General features: G+C 41.0%; 1 protein-coding gene across 1 annotated transcript in view; it reads left to right on the forward strand.

Moving 5' to 3' along the window:
* MYLK4 (myosin light chain kinase family member 4) overlaps positions 1-11,476 on the forward strand; it is a 92,106-nt gene extending 80,630 nt beyond the window's left edge. The window contains exons 12-14 of the mRNA XM_077267643.1: positions 16-106; positions 7,640-7,712; positions 9,915-11,476. Of these exons, the coding sequence (XP_077123758.1) occupies positions 16-106; positions 7,640-7,687 (139 nt within the window). The 3' untranslated portion in view covers positions 7,688-7,712; positions 9,915-11,476. The remainder of the gene's footprint in view (positions 1-15; positions 107-7,639; positions 7,713-9,914) is intronic.
* The last annotated feature ends 3,849 nt before the right edge of the window (positions 11,477-15,325 follow it).

The raw sequence follows: 15,325 nt of genomic DNA on the forward strand, positions 1-15,325 counted from the left end.
TTATTTTCTATTTAGCTGGAGAATGAGTGCAAGTGAAGCTCTTAAACATCCGTGGTTAACAGACTCCAAAATGCACTATATTATTAACCAGAAGGTTTCATCAAAGGTACGTTATGTTTTTAAAATACAAATTATTGCTAAATATTCGCAATGTGGTTTATCAGCATGATAGAAGAATGTGTGAATGAAAGTTCACATAATAAAAAGTATATATGCACAAAACAGCACAGTGACCTTGCAGCACAGGGGTCCGGGGTTAAAATCTGATTCTGCTTGGATCTGTTTGTATGTTCTTCCTGTCTCTGCTTGAGTTTTCTCCAGTTGCTACATTTCTTTCCACAATCCAAAATGGCCCTTTTAACAGGAGTTTAACAGGAGCCGATGATTGGCAAGCATGCAACCGTAGGAACACTTGTTTCTGATTATGTGACATGGTAAACTTCCAGCAATAATATTCATTGGGTGACTTCATGTGTAAACAGGACAGTAAACCAACTAGAATGACTTGAATATACAGTATTTATTTGGCACTTACTACACTAGCCTGCTATCAGCAAGTGTAAATGGGCAATATTGATAGAGAATTTAAAATGTGAGCCCCTATAGTGATTTGACTGGTCTTGATGAAGAGGTGTGCTAGAGTCAGATGCTCCTGATTTGTGAAGAGTTATTAATCAGAAGCCTTGGATGAGTGTCATGTGCCTCTGTGTGCAGCTTGCCAAAATTCTAGTACAGTCTTGTGTAATATTCTTGGTGTAGTCAACCGTCATGAATTTGACGAGTGGTTTTTGCCGTGCCCTCTGTCCCACCCCACCTCCATACACTTTGCTAGAGCTGGGTGAAAATGGCATGTTAATGCCAAAAGTCGCAAAATATTAGTGCAGCCTTAAGTTGCATCAAAATTTTGTGACTTTTCAAAGCTTTTTATACTAGAACACTCGAGCACAAGCTTTGTTGAGTCTGGCCTAATGTTTGTAAAACATTACAGAATATGTCAGACCTATATAATCAAGCATAATATGTAAAAAATGCCCAATGTATATGCTATAAACTGGATCCATACAGGTACAGAAGCACAATTAATGTGAGAGTCTTACATCAGACTACTGGGTAACGGAGACCATTATTATTATTATGCATTTTTATAGCGCCATTTATTCCATGGCGTTTTACATGTGAATATGCCTTTCCCTATTTGTATATTAATAAAAAAGGTTTCAGAATAGTTAATGCAATATCTTATGTATGCACAAACGCATCCAAATGAAAATTACTAGGATGAGAGTATTTTAAAGGGAGTTTGTTAAACTTCAGTTTTTGCAGAATGGAGGAAGTGATTAAACACTAAATCTGTGATTTTATACCAGCTACAGGTGCTTCTCACAAAATTAGAATATTATCAAAAAGTTCATATATTTCAGTTCTTCAATTTAAAAAGTGAAACGCATATATTATATAGAGTCATTACAAACAGAGTGATCTATTTCATGTGTTTGTTTCTGTTAATGTTGATAATTATGGCTTACAGCCAATGAAAACCCAAAGTCATTATTTCAGTAAATTAGAATACTTTATAACACCAGCTTGAAAAATGATTTTAAAATCCGAAATGTTGGCCTACTGAAATGTATGTTCAGTAAATGCACTCCATACTTGGTTGAGGCTCCTTTTGCATCAATTACTGCTTCAGTGCGGCGTGGCATGGAGGCGATCAGCCTGTGGAACTGCTGAGGGTTTATGGAAGCCCAAGTTGCTTTGATAGCAGCCTTCAGGTCATCTGTATTGTTGGGTCTGGTGTCTCTCATCTTCCTCTTGACAATACCCCATAGGGAATCTATGGGGTGAAGGTCAGGCGAGTTTGCTGGCTAATCAAGCACAGTGATACTATTGTTTTTAAACCAGGTATTGGTAGTTTTGGCAGTGTGGACAGGTGCCAAGTCCTGCTGGAGACTGAAATTTCCATCTCCAAAAAGCTTGTCGGTGGAGGGAAGCATGAAGTGCTATAAAATTTCCTGGTAGACGGCTGTGCTGACTTTGGTCTTGATAAAACACAGTGGACCTACACCAGCAGATGACATGGCTCCCCAAGCCATAACTGATTGTGGAAACTTCACACTAGACCTCAAGCAGCTTGGATTATGTGCCTCTCCACTCTTCTCCAAACTCTGGGACCTTGATTTCCAAATGAAATGCAAAATTTACTTTCATCTGAAAACAACACCTTGGACCACTGAGCAACAGTCCAGTTCCTTTTCTCCTTGGCCCAGGTAAGATGCTTCTGGCGTTGTCTATTGGTCATGAGTGGTTTGACACAAGGAATGCGACACTTATAGCCCATGTCCTGGATAAGTCTGTGTGTGGTGGCTCTTGAAGCAATGACTACAGCAGTAGTTCACTCCTTGTGAATCTCCCCCAAATTTTTGAGTGGCCTTTTCTTAACAATACTTACAAGACTGCTTGTGCACCTTTTTTACCACACTTTTTCCTTCCACTCAACTTTCCACTAACATGCATGGATACAGCACTCTGTGAACAGCCAGCTTCTTTAGCAATGACCTTTTGTGTCAATCCCCCTTGTGGAGTGTGTCCATGACTGCTTTCTGGACATCTGTCAAGTCAGCAGTCCTCCCCATGATTGTGGAACCTACTGAAACAGACTAAGGGACCTTTTTAAAAGCTTAGGAAGCTTTTGCGGGTGTTTTTTGTTAATTATTCTAATTTACTGAGATAATGACTTTTTGGTTTTCATTGGATGTAAGCCATAATCATCAATATTAACAGAAATGAACACTTGAAATAGATCACTATGTTTGTAATGACTCTATAATATATGAGTTTCACTTTTTGTATTGAAGAACTGAAATAAATTAACTTTTTGATGATATTCTAATTTTGTGAGAAGCACCTGTATGTCCTTTTCCAGGTTATGTGCTTAGTTTGGTCTGAGCCACTCCCTTCCATAAACCTTTTTTTTTGGTGTAACATGGTAGCCTGAGAAATACCCACCATGGAAATGTATAAAAGGCTGATTAGCGTATCTTATTTCTATGCTAAAATATGATTGCTTATAGTTTCAGGTTCAAAACCTGAAGCTTCTATAGAGGTTCTGATAGCAAAATGTCTAGACTCTCCAACTTTGACTAAGCAGTGGCAATTCTTGATACTTCCAAAATAACTGATGCTGCAGTTCACACTTTGTTTCAATACAAAAAATATGAATGCATATAATAAATCACAGGAAGGACTAAGGTATTAACTTAGATGAATCCCAACCTCCAGAAGAGGAAAAGTGTCAGGCTTGATTTTTTTTGTACACAGGTTAAGTGGTCAAAGATTGATAGGTGTCGCTGCTTCATTGCAGTGCAATATAAGTGAATAGGGTCTCATTGCAACCACAAAGGTACTGTGACCATGACAAGCAAGTCACAAAAAAATCCTACCAGGTATAATTTTTTGCAACTTGCTTCTCAGCGTTGCAGTAACCTTGGGGTCACAATGCAACCCCATTCGATTGTATGTGCTGCTACATAGCAGCAACCCCTTGCATTATTTGGCCGTGCTACTTGTGTCGCAGCCAATGTTGCTGTGTAGTCACAACCTAAAGTAAATCTGTCAGTTTCATCCAATTGTCGTGCAACTGTTTATATGGTTATGGTGCTCTGTGAAAGAAAATGTTACTTCGCAGCCAGTGGACTGTCAGTCACGCAGAGGAAGCAGAGGTTGAGCCAGAGGTGTATCTAGGTTTTCTGGCAACCAGGGCAAGAATTCAGTTTGGCGCCCCCCTCCCCTAGGACATATGGGATTTGCACAATCAGTCATGTACCCATGAGCTACTCTTCCTAATGCTTTCAATGTTCAGTGAAAAACTGAGAGAAGCAGGATGAGAAGCTCGTTGTCACAGGACCATAAGTATGAAAGTCGCATATGAGTGAAGTGTCCATGTGATGACTACTGGATCCTGCAGAGCTGAATCCTGACATCGCAGGCTTCTGAATTCTCACAACGCATGCACTGCACACTTTTAGGATTCTCTCTTGCCGGTGGACAGTCATGTCAGCACAAGCATGCGTTTTGTATACTTCTGGCCACATTCCGACTAGACGTGCCCAGCCTCGCTCAGTTCATTTTGATTGACTGGGGCCACACATGTCTAGTCAGTACGTGACCGCATTTTTGTAAATCGCCAGCATGAGAGAATCCTGACAGTGTGCAGTGCGCACTGTGAGAATTCAGAAATCACAAACAATTACTGCAGACTCATTACAAACCTGGACAACCCCTTTAATGCTCCTAACAAATAAAAGGATGAAAAATTAGTTAGTATCACAAATGACATTTACATCCAGGTACCTTATAGATGACGTCATCTCTGGAGTCGTTCTCCTTCTTTTCTTCATCTTGTCCAGACCCCATGATGAGTTTTCTCATCCACAGCCATCTCTGCAGACTTCCATCTTCTCCCCTCTTTTGCAGAATATCTCCACATGATGCCCTTAAAAATAGAAGTATCATTATAATGCTCCTGAATAAAAAATTGCCCCTCGCTATATTGTCTGCACAAAATATGACCCCCACACTGTCCCTCTTATGGTACATGCTATTCACACTGACCTCTCCTTTCCATACCGGCCCCGCCCCCTCTTCACACTGTCATCTCATACTGTGTCCCCCTTATAGGGCCCAGTATTTATACTGTACTCGCTCATCACACTCCCCCTTCCTTGGTATACTGTCCCCTCCTGGCTGTGCCCTTACACTGTCCTTCCATGCTATGCCCCCACTACTCAGTTTCTATTCTGTGCCCTCTCACTTTTCTCCTCCCATACTGTCTCCTCACACTATTCCCCTCCCTCCTCATACTTTCTCCTCTCACATCCCCCCTGTTCATCATACTGTCTCCTCATATATTTACCCCTCTCACTTTCTATACTGCCTGCTCACCTGATTCCCCATACTGTGCCTGCACACATCCCATCACCCTCACTCCCTCACATACTGTGTCCACATACATTCCCCCATTCGCTCCCCATACTGTCTGCACCCATCCCCCATACTGTTTCCTAATATATGCCCCCCATTCCCCATGCTGTTTCCTCATACATGCCCCCCTTTCCCAGTACTGTTTCCTCATACATGCCCTCATTCCCCCATACTGTTTCCTCATACATGCTCCCCATTCCCCCGTACTGTTTCCTCATACATGCCCCCCATTCCCCCATACTGTTTCCTCATGCATGCCCCTCATCTCCCCCTTTGCTCGTTTTGTGTCCTCAAATCTCCCCCATACATTAAATTTCCCCATCCCCACTACAAATCTAACCACACACAATAAATATCCCCATCTCCACTCCAAATCTCCCCACACACATTAAATCCCCCATCCCCACTCCAAATCTTCCCACACATTAAACACCCCCATCCCTACTCCAATTCTCCCCACACACATTAAACACCCCCATCCACACTCCAATTCTCCCTACACACATTAAACACCCCATCCCCACTCCAATTCTCTCCACATACAATAAATCCCCCCATCCCCACTCCAAATCTCCTCACACACAATAAATCCCCCATCCCCACTCCAATTCTCCCCACACAATAAATCCCCCCATTCCCACTCCAATTCTCCCCACACACATTAAACGCCCCATCCCCACTCCAATTCTCCCCACACATAATAAATCCCCCATCCCCACTCAAGTTCTCCCCACACACAATAAATCCGCCCATCCCCACTCAAATTCTCCCCACACACATTAAACACCCCCATCCACACTCCAATTCTCCCTACACACATTAAACACTCCCATCCCCACTCCAATTCTCTCCACATACAATAAATCCCCCCATCCCCACTCCAATTCTCCCCACACACAATAAATCCCCCCATCCCCACTCCAATTCTCCCCACACACAATAAATCCCCCCATCCCCACTCCAATTCTCCTCACACACAATAAATCCCCCCATCCCCACTCCAATTCTCCCCACACACAATAAATCCCCCCATTCCCACTCCAATTCTCCCCACACACATTAAATGCCCCATCCCCACTCCAATTCTCCCCACACATAATAAATCCCCCATCCCCACTCAAGTTCTCCCCACACACAATAAATCCGCCCATCCCCACTCAAATTCTCCCCACACACATTAAACACCCCCATCCACACTCCAATTCTCCCTACACACATTAAACACCCCCATCCCCACTCCAATTCTCTCCACATACAATAAATCCCCCCATCCCCACTCCAATTCTCCCCACACACAATAAATCCCCCCATCCCCACTCCAATTCTCCCCACACATAATAAATCCCCCATCTCCACTCAAGTTCTCCCCACACACAATAAATCCGCCCATCCCCACTCAGATTCTCCTCACACACAATAAATCCCCCATCCCCACTCAGATTCTCCCCACACATAATGAATCTTCCCCCGGGCACTTAATTGTCTTCAGCTCCACTTGAGTACTTACCACCAGTGTTCACCTCTGCAGCACGGGTGAGTGACGTCAGCAGCGTGATCACATGATCTGATCACGCTGCTCATGTGGCTCTGACCCAGCAGTCAGAGCCTCAGTTGTACTTGCATCTGTAAGATGCAAGTACAATTGATGCCTGGGAGTCGGCATGCTGCAGCTTCTCTTTGCCGACTGTCAGCTTGACAGTTGGCACAGAGAACAGCCGACTCAGTCCGGGGGCAGCAGAATGCAGCCGCCAGGAAAGACACTGCGGACCGCCGCATTAGGTGGTCCGACTGCGCCCACCTGCTGGCTGCGCCAGAGGCACATGCCCCAGCTGCCCTCCCCCTAAATAAGCCTCCGGGCTGAGCGAGGAAAAGAGCCCAGGAGGCAGAGGCTTGGGAAGTGCTTTGACATTCTAAAGGCACTTCAACCTCATCGGCATATGGATTAAAACAACGCTTTTTAAGTCATGGAGCAACAGGTTTGCCTGAGTAAATGTGTTTAGTGGTAATATGATTTTATCTTTCAGAGAACAACATTACCATATCAACAATTTTAGGGGAAGGGGATCATTCTGACAGACTGCCTTTAAAAATATCCATTTCATGATTTTAAACCTCCAGTTATCTCTTGTTCCCTGCCCTTCTTGTGCTATTGCTGTTGCAAGGTGGTTACCAAAGGACCCCTTGGCTTACATCCTAATATGTATGAAACGCACAGAAACACTAAAAGGAAAATGGTGCTCGCCAGTACAGATTTTTAAGTCCTGGATAGCTCTAGTGAAAAATCTGCTGCATCCCACAACATATATGTTTTATATTTGTCACAAGACAGCATACATTTGGTTAAATTGAAACTTTTGAAGATTTGAACCTGATATTTGTAGTGAAGATTGAGTCAATAGGTCCAGTTGGAGGTTCTGTCTATATTGCCACAAGAGTATCCTCAGATTTTGGGCCTGTAACATCTGCAGCTCATTAATATTTACATTTTATTTAGTCATGTACAATAAAGGGCATTTTATATCTTATTACTGGGAGGACTCCCTATCCCTACATGTCATGCAATCACATTTTATCATGTTGCAAATATCTTGATATAATATATTAAAAATGTTCAATTCATATAAACAAAAGTTCTCATTAATTATTATTTTTATTTCAGAAACATACAAAAAGCTGTACTGTATCTGAAGCACCTGTGCGTCAGTGACATATTCCAGGCTAATAATAAGCAGGTTTGTGGAAATTTGGTGGTGTTATATTTGTTGGGGCTAAAATGCAAGAATTACACAGATGACATGTTGTAAAGTGATTTTTAATTTTGGATTCATCATTTCTTTTCATTGTCACCATAGACAATGAATGGAAGAGTGTGTATGAGTGACCACAGCTCTGGTCAAATTTCTGCTTACTACTGTTATATACAGAGAGGAGGAGATACAGGACCCCTAATCAAGAAATTGATGGAGGTCCCATTAGTGGGGTCCCCCAACGATCATACTTTTATCACCTAATTTATGACAATAAATATTTTTCATTGGCTTTCCCTTTTCACCATGGCCATTTTTCAGTCTTTATTTTTTCTTCCAAGAACCATAAAGTGTGACTTGTATTCTTCAGGTCAGTACAATGAAAGGGGGCTTACACCTCTATATTGATAACCAATATCATGGGATAGGTCATCTATATCAAATAGGTAAGGCCAGACAACAGGCGCCCTTATTGATCAGCTGTCACTAGCTCAGGTAGTGAGTGGCAGGAAGTAAGTGTATGACGCAGAACACCACCGCTCTGTCACACTGTTTAGTGTCTGGTCTGGGGGGTACTGCAGATCAGCTCCTATTCATCTAAATATGAGCTGATCTACAGTACTTGGGAGTGGCTACTAACCGATGGCATTCTGCTCCATACATTTACAACCTGCCACTGTTAGAGATGGAGGCACCTGACCAGTGGGGGTACATGGTGTTGGACCCGCCACAATCTGATATTGAGGACCTATTCAAAGGATAGTTAATCAGTATCATAGTAGTGGAAAACCCCTTTAAGGTTTATTGTTAGGTCAAGTTTTCCATTCTTGATATTAGGCATAGGTATGGATTCATTAAACACTAAGGCCCCTATTAATCAAGACCAGCTTTGTCCATGTCAGTTTTGATGAGGGGGCATGTTGGAGTTAGTGGTGCCTGTCTTATTAAGCATGCTCCTTTTAATGAATCAGGCACAACTTAAAAGTGTTGTGCTCCTTCATGCTCCTCGCCACAAAATTTACTTCAGCCAGGGGCTAGAGTAAGCAGTTTTGGACTGGGGTGCCAAGGGCCCACAGTAACATCAACTCTAGGGCCCCACTTTTCAGCTACATGCAAATATGAATTTACCCTCATTCACAAATTTACATAACAATAAACTGGGTTGATTGTTAACTTAATAAGTTGCTGCCTTTGTCTGTATATAGTGAATCAAGTGTATTGTGCCAATTACTGCTCATATAAGAGGGCGGTGTGCCAGTCCAAGTCTGAGAGTAAGATTTATGATGTAGGGTAACCTACAGCTCTCCCATTTTGGTGGAGCTGACTGAATTTGGTATGAAACTACTAAAAGTTGTAAGAAAACGTCCACATGTGCGCATTGCGCAAAAACTTTGCCACTTTTCAAACCATTTAACGTCAGATTTATGGCGTAATCGCTTTGACAAATCGGGGCCCATTTCTTTACATGTCCTAGAAAAAGAAGTCTAATTTCTATTGTCCATTGAGTCTCACAAATCACCTTTTACATGCTTTGAATCTCGAACGTGATCTATAAATTATATCGTCTTGGGTCAAAAATAATCAATTTTTTATGTATCCAATTTTTTAACTCTGTTTATATCATTAGAAGTTGATGCTATTTCTGCTTAAGTTTATGTTGACATTATTTGATAGAATTGCTAAGTTTTACATATAAGCATACATATGTTAAAGCAGGAGTGGACATGGACAGAAGAGGGCCCTTGCACAAGAACAATTCATGGGCCTTTGCAATTCAATAGCTCATCATATGCACAATCCCAACTGCCTTAGAAGTAGACTTGGTCCCCCTTACATTCTGGGCCCCTCTGTGGCTGTACAGGTTGCATTAATGATATATCCACCCTGTGTTAATTGTATTGTAAACTTCTACTATGAATTGTAACATTTCGAGACATGCTTCTTATAGGAACAAATGGTCACCTCATATGTAGCTAGTATAAGAGTGCCATTTCTGTCTGTTACTAAGGAACATTTGGCAGAAGTGTCTCAGTGAAAGGAAAGTTTAGCCTTAATTTCTGGCTAACTTTCTTTACAAGTAATAAAGGTCTGGAGAGTAGTATAGCCTGAAGTAATAAAAATAATGAATTAAGGGAAAAATAACAAAGTGAACTGTTGAACTAACAAGTATTGTATTTTGTTATTCAGAAACACTGCTGTGTGGCGTCTGCTGTGAGACATTTGAGCAGTTCTGGTGCTGTGACCTTCCGCGAGAAGACTTGGGCATTTACCAGCTGGATCATTGCCATCTCTGCTAAGGGCGGGTCTTTGGCATGACGAGGCTAACCTCACCACTTCCTCTCTCACAGGCTAAAATTGCCTTGTTCAAGAATCTCTCGCCAACTATTTCCAAGTGTTTGAGATGCTCAGATGTCCTTTACTGATGCTGTAACACAGGTGTAGGCTTGTAATGCCATTTTCGATGCATTGGTTTCTGGTTGTTATATAGATATGAACATTTCATAACATTCACAACTATACTACATGCCAAAATCTTGGCTCTCTCCTCCCATACAATCTACTTACACACATTTCTCCTAAGTAAGTGTCTTTGACATTGGATATTAAGCTGTTACACCCTTTTAGCCTGGAACACTATTAGTGTTTCCGTTTCTGGGTGGTCTGTTTTTCAATAAGATGAGTCGTTTGCAATCTAATAAAGGAGTGATTCACAGCCATAAGCAATAAGTCATGTGTAGTGCTGATTCCTTTTTAGTCTGAATTGGAGGAACCAAGTTTTTCTGCACTTGGTGACACTTTTTGCTGGACCAACTTAATATTTATAATGTAAAATTTTTGGCTTTGTCAGACTGAAAGTGTAACTGTCATTTCACCCAAAATCAGAGTAGGAGAATGGGTTTCATGCCCTCCTCCCCAACAAGACAAACTGCTTTAAGTGTCTACTGCTTTGACTGTCATACTAGTCTAGCAGGTAACAGGAATGTCCCAGTTTTCATGCTCTGTAACTTGCCATTCACTCTTTTTGAGTGTGTAGATCTTGTTAATCAGCATTCTGCCAGTATTATAGGTAGTTAAAGTTCCCTTACCTCACTTATCAGCACTTCTTGCACTTGTCATTGTCCAATGGCTTGTTTGCCCTAAACTGAAAGCCCACGTCTCAGTTATACCTGTATGCAATTTTACAGACAGGCGAAGAGACAAACACCATCCGAAGTTCATGCAGTTTCACAGACAGGAGAGCAGGAGCAGAAAGAAACATCTGCTCAAGTTCCTGTAATCATCTCGGTGTTAGATTATAATTGACAAGATGCGTTGGACAACAAGTTAAGGCAGAAGGGAAACCCTTTATGGCCGGAACCTTGGACTCATTTGTTCAGACAGAAAGCGTAATTTTAAGTACATAAAGTACTTTGCAATTTTGTTAGTCATTTGCTAATGAGACTAAGTTTATTGAAACAGTGACCGTTTAAGATAATTTGCTGCTGATGTCTGAAAATAAAGTTTCCTCTTTATAAGTTTATAGTTCATAGCAGCTCATATTATTATTTTTAGTTGGTCCATCAAGGGTCCACAAATCAACTCCAAAATTATCTCAATAAGCAGCAGAAAGGTACAAGTTAGGACACTACAACAGAAGGCATTCATGCAAAGTACCAGGGATTATCAAAAAACTTGACTTTTGCAATTTTTAGTTTATTTCTGAATGTAAAAACATTGTAAATGCATTGGGGAACATTTGCTTAGGCTAGTTTCACACTAGCGTTTACCTGATCTGCGGCGGGCTGCGGACTTCCTCCATGAAGCCCCGCCCCCCACCGCACCTCCGCCGCTAGCTCCGCCTACTTCTGCATGCGGCCTGTGTACCTATATTTAACATTAGGTACGCAGGTCGTGCCGCAGTATGCGGATAGTGCCGCATGCGTCGTTTTGACGATGCGGAAAAAAAAAAAAGCTACATGGCTGAGTCTACGATGGTCGCCGCATCGTCAAAACGACGCATGCGGCACCATCCGCATACTGCGGCACGACCTGCGTACCTAATGTTAAATATAGGTACACAGGCCGCATGCAGAAGTAGGCGGAGCTAGCGGCGGGGAGCGGGGCTTCACGAAGAAAGTCCGCAGCCCGCCGCAGATCAGGTAAACGCTAGTGTGAAACTAGCCTTACATTGTCTGATTTAAATAGTAAACATCATTTTAATCTTTATTTCACAAATCAATAGTACACATGAAAATATGAAGTTTTGTAATTTATTTTATCAGGGAGTTTCTTTTTCCTTCATTTATTTTCAAAATTCTCAAATTCTCCTCCCTTTTAATCCTAGCTACTTAAAATCTTATCAGTAGTAATTGCCATCTCCTATTTCAGTAATGATCAGTCCTGGAGGAAAAAGAAGTGTATTTCTCTAATAAGATTTATTACAAAGTTTCTTATTTTCACATGGACTATTGATTTATGAAAGAAACTGTAACATGACAATTACTCTTATAAATAACAATTTAAACATAGACCAGGCAGGCTTACAATACACCAAATTTATCACTTTAGGTTGTGCTGGATGATACATGTGGTGCATTTTTAGACAAATGTAGTCTGTTTGCACCATCTATTACTTAGCATACTTATGGCAGAAACTTGTGCCAAAATTTTAAAAAAATATAGATACAGTGTCACATATTAGCCCTTCCTGTGAAGCCATGCCGCCTTGTCAGATGAGAAAGTATCTAAGGGCTCATTTCCACATGCGAGGCACACGTCCGTATCTCGCATGTGGAAACCAAGCTGTGGAGCCGGCACTCCAGAGCGGAGCGTGCGGCCGCATAGGAACACATGGAGCTGCACAGCTCCGCTCCCAAGTGCCGGCACCAGAGCTTGGTTTGCACATGCGAGATACGGACGTGTGCCTCGCATGTGGAAATGAGCCCTAAAACACATAGTAAATGTGATGCAAAGCATGCTCAAATTTCACCAGAATTTGGGTGCACATACCAGTATAATGCTAAGTGCACCAAACTACAGATTACCATCGGTGTTACTTCCCAGATGCTTCTCCAGCTTCTGAGCTCCTAAATTCACTCTAGTTGCAAACAATAAAATGGTGTTCAAAAGTGAACAGAGGCTCGCATCCCAATAAGTCTACGTTCACATACAGCATTTTTTGCTTTTTTTTTCTGGAGCCAAAATCTGCTCCAAGTAAAAAGGCTGTGTTTTGTGGCATTTTTCACAGCCTTTGCAGTGGACTTACATAGCTACAGTATAAAACTGTGACTGGTAGTAACTAAACAGCAGCATGAACCTTGATTAAAAAAAAAAAAACCATTAGTGACGCAAAGTATATAGAAATCCACCACTGACTGCCTATATTACCATATTAGAAGGGGTTGTTGGTTTATATAATATCTGTTTAAAGAGAACAGACAATCCTGATAGGTGTATATTGGGATGATTAGAGATCAGGAAACCAGTTTGGGTAGTCTTACTCTTTAAAAAGGAAAATACTTGTTTTAGTTGCCAAAATATTGTTTGCATATTGAAATTACAACAGTTGTCCAAGTTATTGTTATGTAATTATTGCCCAAGAATTTTTTTTAAATGGTCGCAAAGTAGAGGACGCATTCCAACTATAAAATGATTTATTGTACATCTCCTACTTTTCCAATGCCACTTTGCAGGTGCTCTACATTTCTTTCTGAACTGTGATGCAGTGATGACATTGCAACCACATGCATGTGACCACTGCAGCCTATCACTTGTCTTAGTGGTCACGTGTAGTGATGAGCAAGCATGCTCGGATATTGTGTTATCCAAGCATACTCAGGTATTATCTGAGTATCTTAGGCAATCTTGATTAATATGATCAAGGTCCCATGACTGCATAGTTCACAGCTGTTAGACAGCCGCAACACATTTGAGGGTTGCCTAACAAACAGGGAATCTCAGCATGTGTTGCGGCTGTCTAACTAGAAAACATAGAGCCACGGGGACTCGAATATATTATTTGAGCACGCCGAAGAAAACACCCAAGCATGCTCAGATAACATGATTTCCAAGCATGCTCAGATAACATGATTTCCAAGCATGCTCAGATAACATGATTTGATCACTAGTCACATGCCTTTTATGTCACCACTGAGGTCAGTGATTGCAGTTGTAACATGCACGTGGTCAGAACATCAGTACAAATGACAAAAACCTGCTGGCGCAGGGCAGGATTTAAAGGCCTGGTAAGGTTCTTTTTGTTATTTGATTGCATTTTCAACTTTTTGGCCCTTTTTTTTTTTTTGAAATCTTGGACAATTTTAACATAATGGGCATAAGTAGGACTTAGCAATGACTTTAATTAATACTAATCTAATCTGCACTATATTCCATAAAATGTCTCACTACTTATGATGAAGTGTCTCTAATGATGTAATTTAGAGGTTTGTGAGTATTTTCCACCAGCTGACGGACAACCCACTCCCCAATATAAACCTTTTAAAACAAAATTAATAAGCTTCATAAATGTCATATATGGCTTAAAACACAAAAGTCTCAAATGTTTCAGAAAAACGAGCATATCACCTTAGACACAGTTATACTGGATTTACTTTGGCAAATTCATACATATGTCCCATTATGTAACAAACGTGAAAAAAAATCTTTATATTAAATCACGTTTAACTAGGAATGTTTTACATGTGTGTATTTTGATGGATATCTACATCTACATCTAGAAAAAGTTGATTTGTCCATTCTCCTTTACCTTCAAGTTTTCATGAAATGAAATAATGGAGCGGACACATTTTTTCTTACAACTCTCCACTGGAAATGTATGACAGAGTTAAAAGCTTGGCATCTCCAGTCATCATGGTGATAGGTTATGTCTTCACACACTATGACACTGTATACACTGTATAATAATATTAATTAGCACTGTGTACTTAAAATTGCTCATTTTGCCTTTCTACCCAGGTAATTCTCTTTTCTGTTAGGTCTAAGACATCACATGATTAAAAACAGACTAGCTGGATCCTTCTAAGCTCTGTGTAGAAACAGGGTCTCTTTTCCGTACATAAGTCAGCATTAGAACTACAATTGTACATCACTGCAAATTTCCTGGCACCCCAGCATGACCACCACTTTAACTCCTGACCCAGCTTCTTTGCTCCTCCCCTCTACCAGGGACTTTTTAGTTATATATTTTTGTAGTTCTAGTGATGGCTCATGCAAGGAAACAAGACTTTCTGTTTTTGCATAGAACTTAGAAGGATTCAGCTACTCGGTTTTTAATCACATGGTGTCATAGACCTCATGGAAAAGAGGAGACTTAGCTAGGTAGAAGGGCAAAATGAGCATTTGTAAGTACACAGTGCTATATAATATGATGATTTTCTTATATTAAGAGGATAAAAACTTTGATCGGAGGAGTGCTTCTTAAAGTGGGGAATACAATTGTTAATTAAAACAGACATGTCAGGATATCTCACTGATTCGCTTTGCAATTCTAATTTTTCCCTTTAGCCACTAAAAATGACATAGGTAAAACAAGATAGGGAGAATGACCTACAAAGATTTCTAGGGCCTTTAAAATGAAGGTAAAACCCATGGGTTTATTG

The sequence above is a fragment of the Ranitomeya variabilis genome, chromosome 6, assembly GCF_051348905.1.
Source record: "Ranitomeya variabilis isolate aRanVar5 chromosome 6, aRanVar5.hap1, whole genome shotgun sequence".
Lineage (NCBI taxonomy): Eukaryota > Metazoa > Chordata > Amphibia > Anura > Dendrobatidae > Ranitomeya > Ranitomeya variabilis.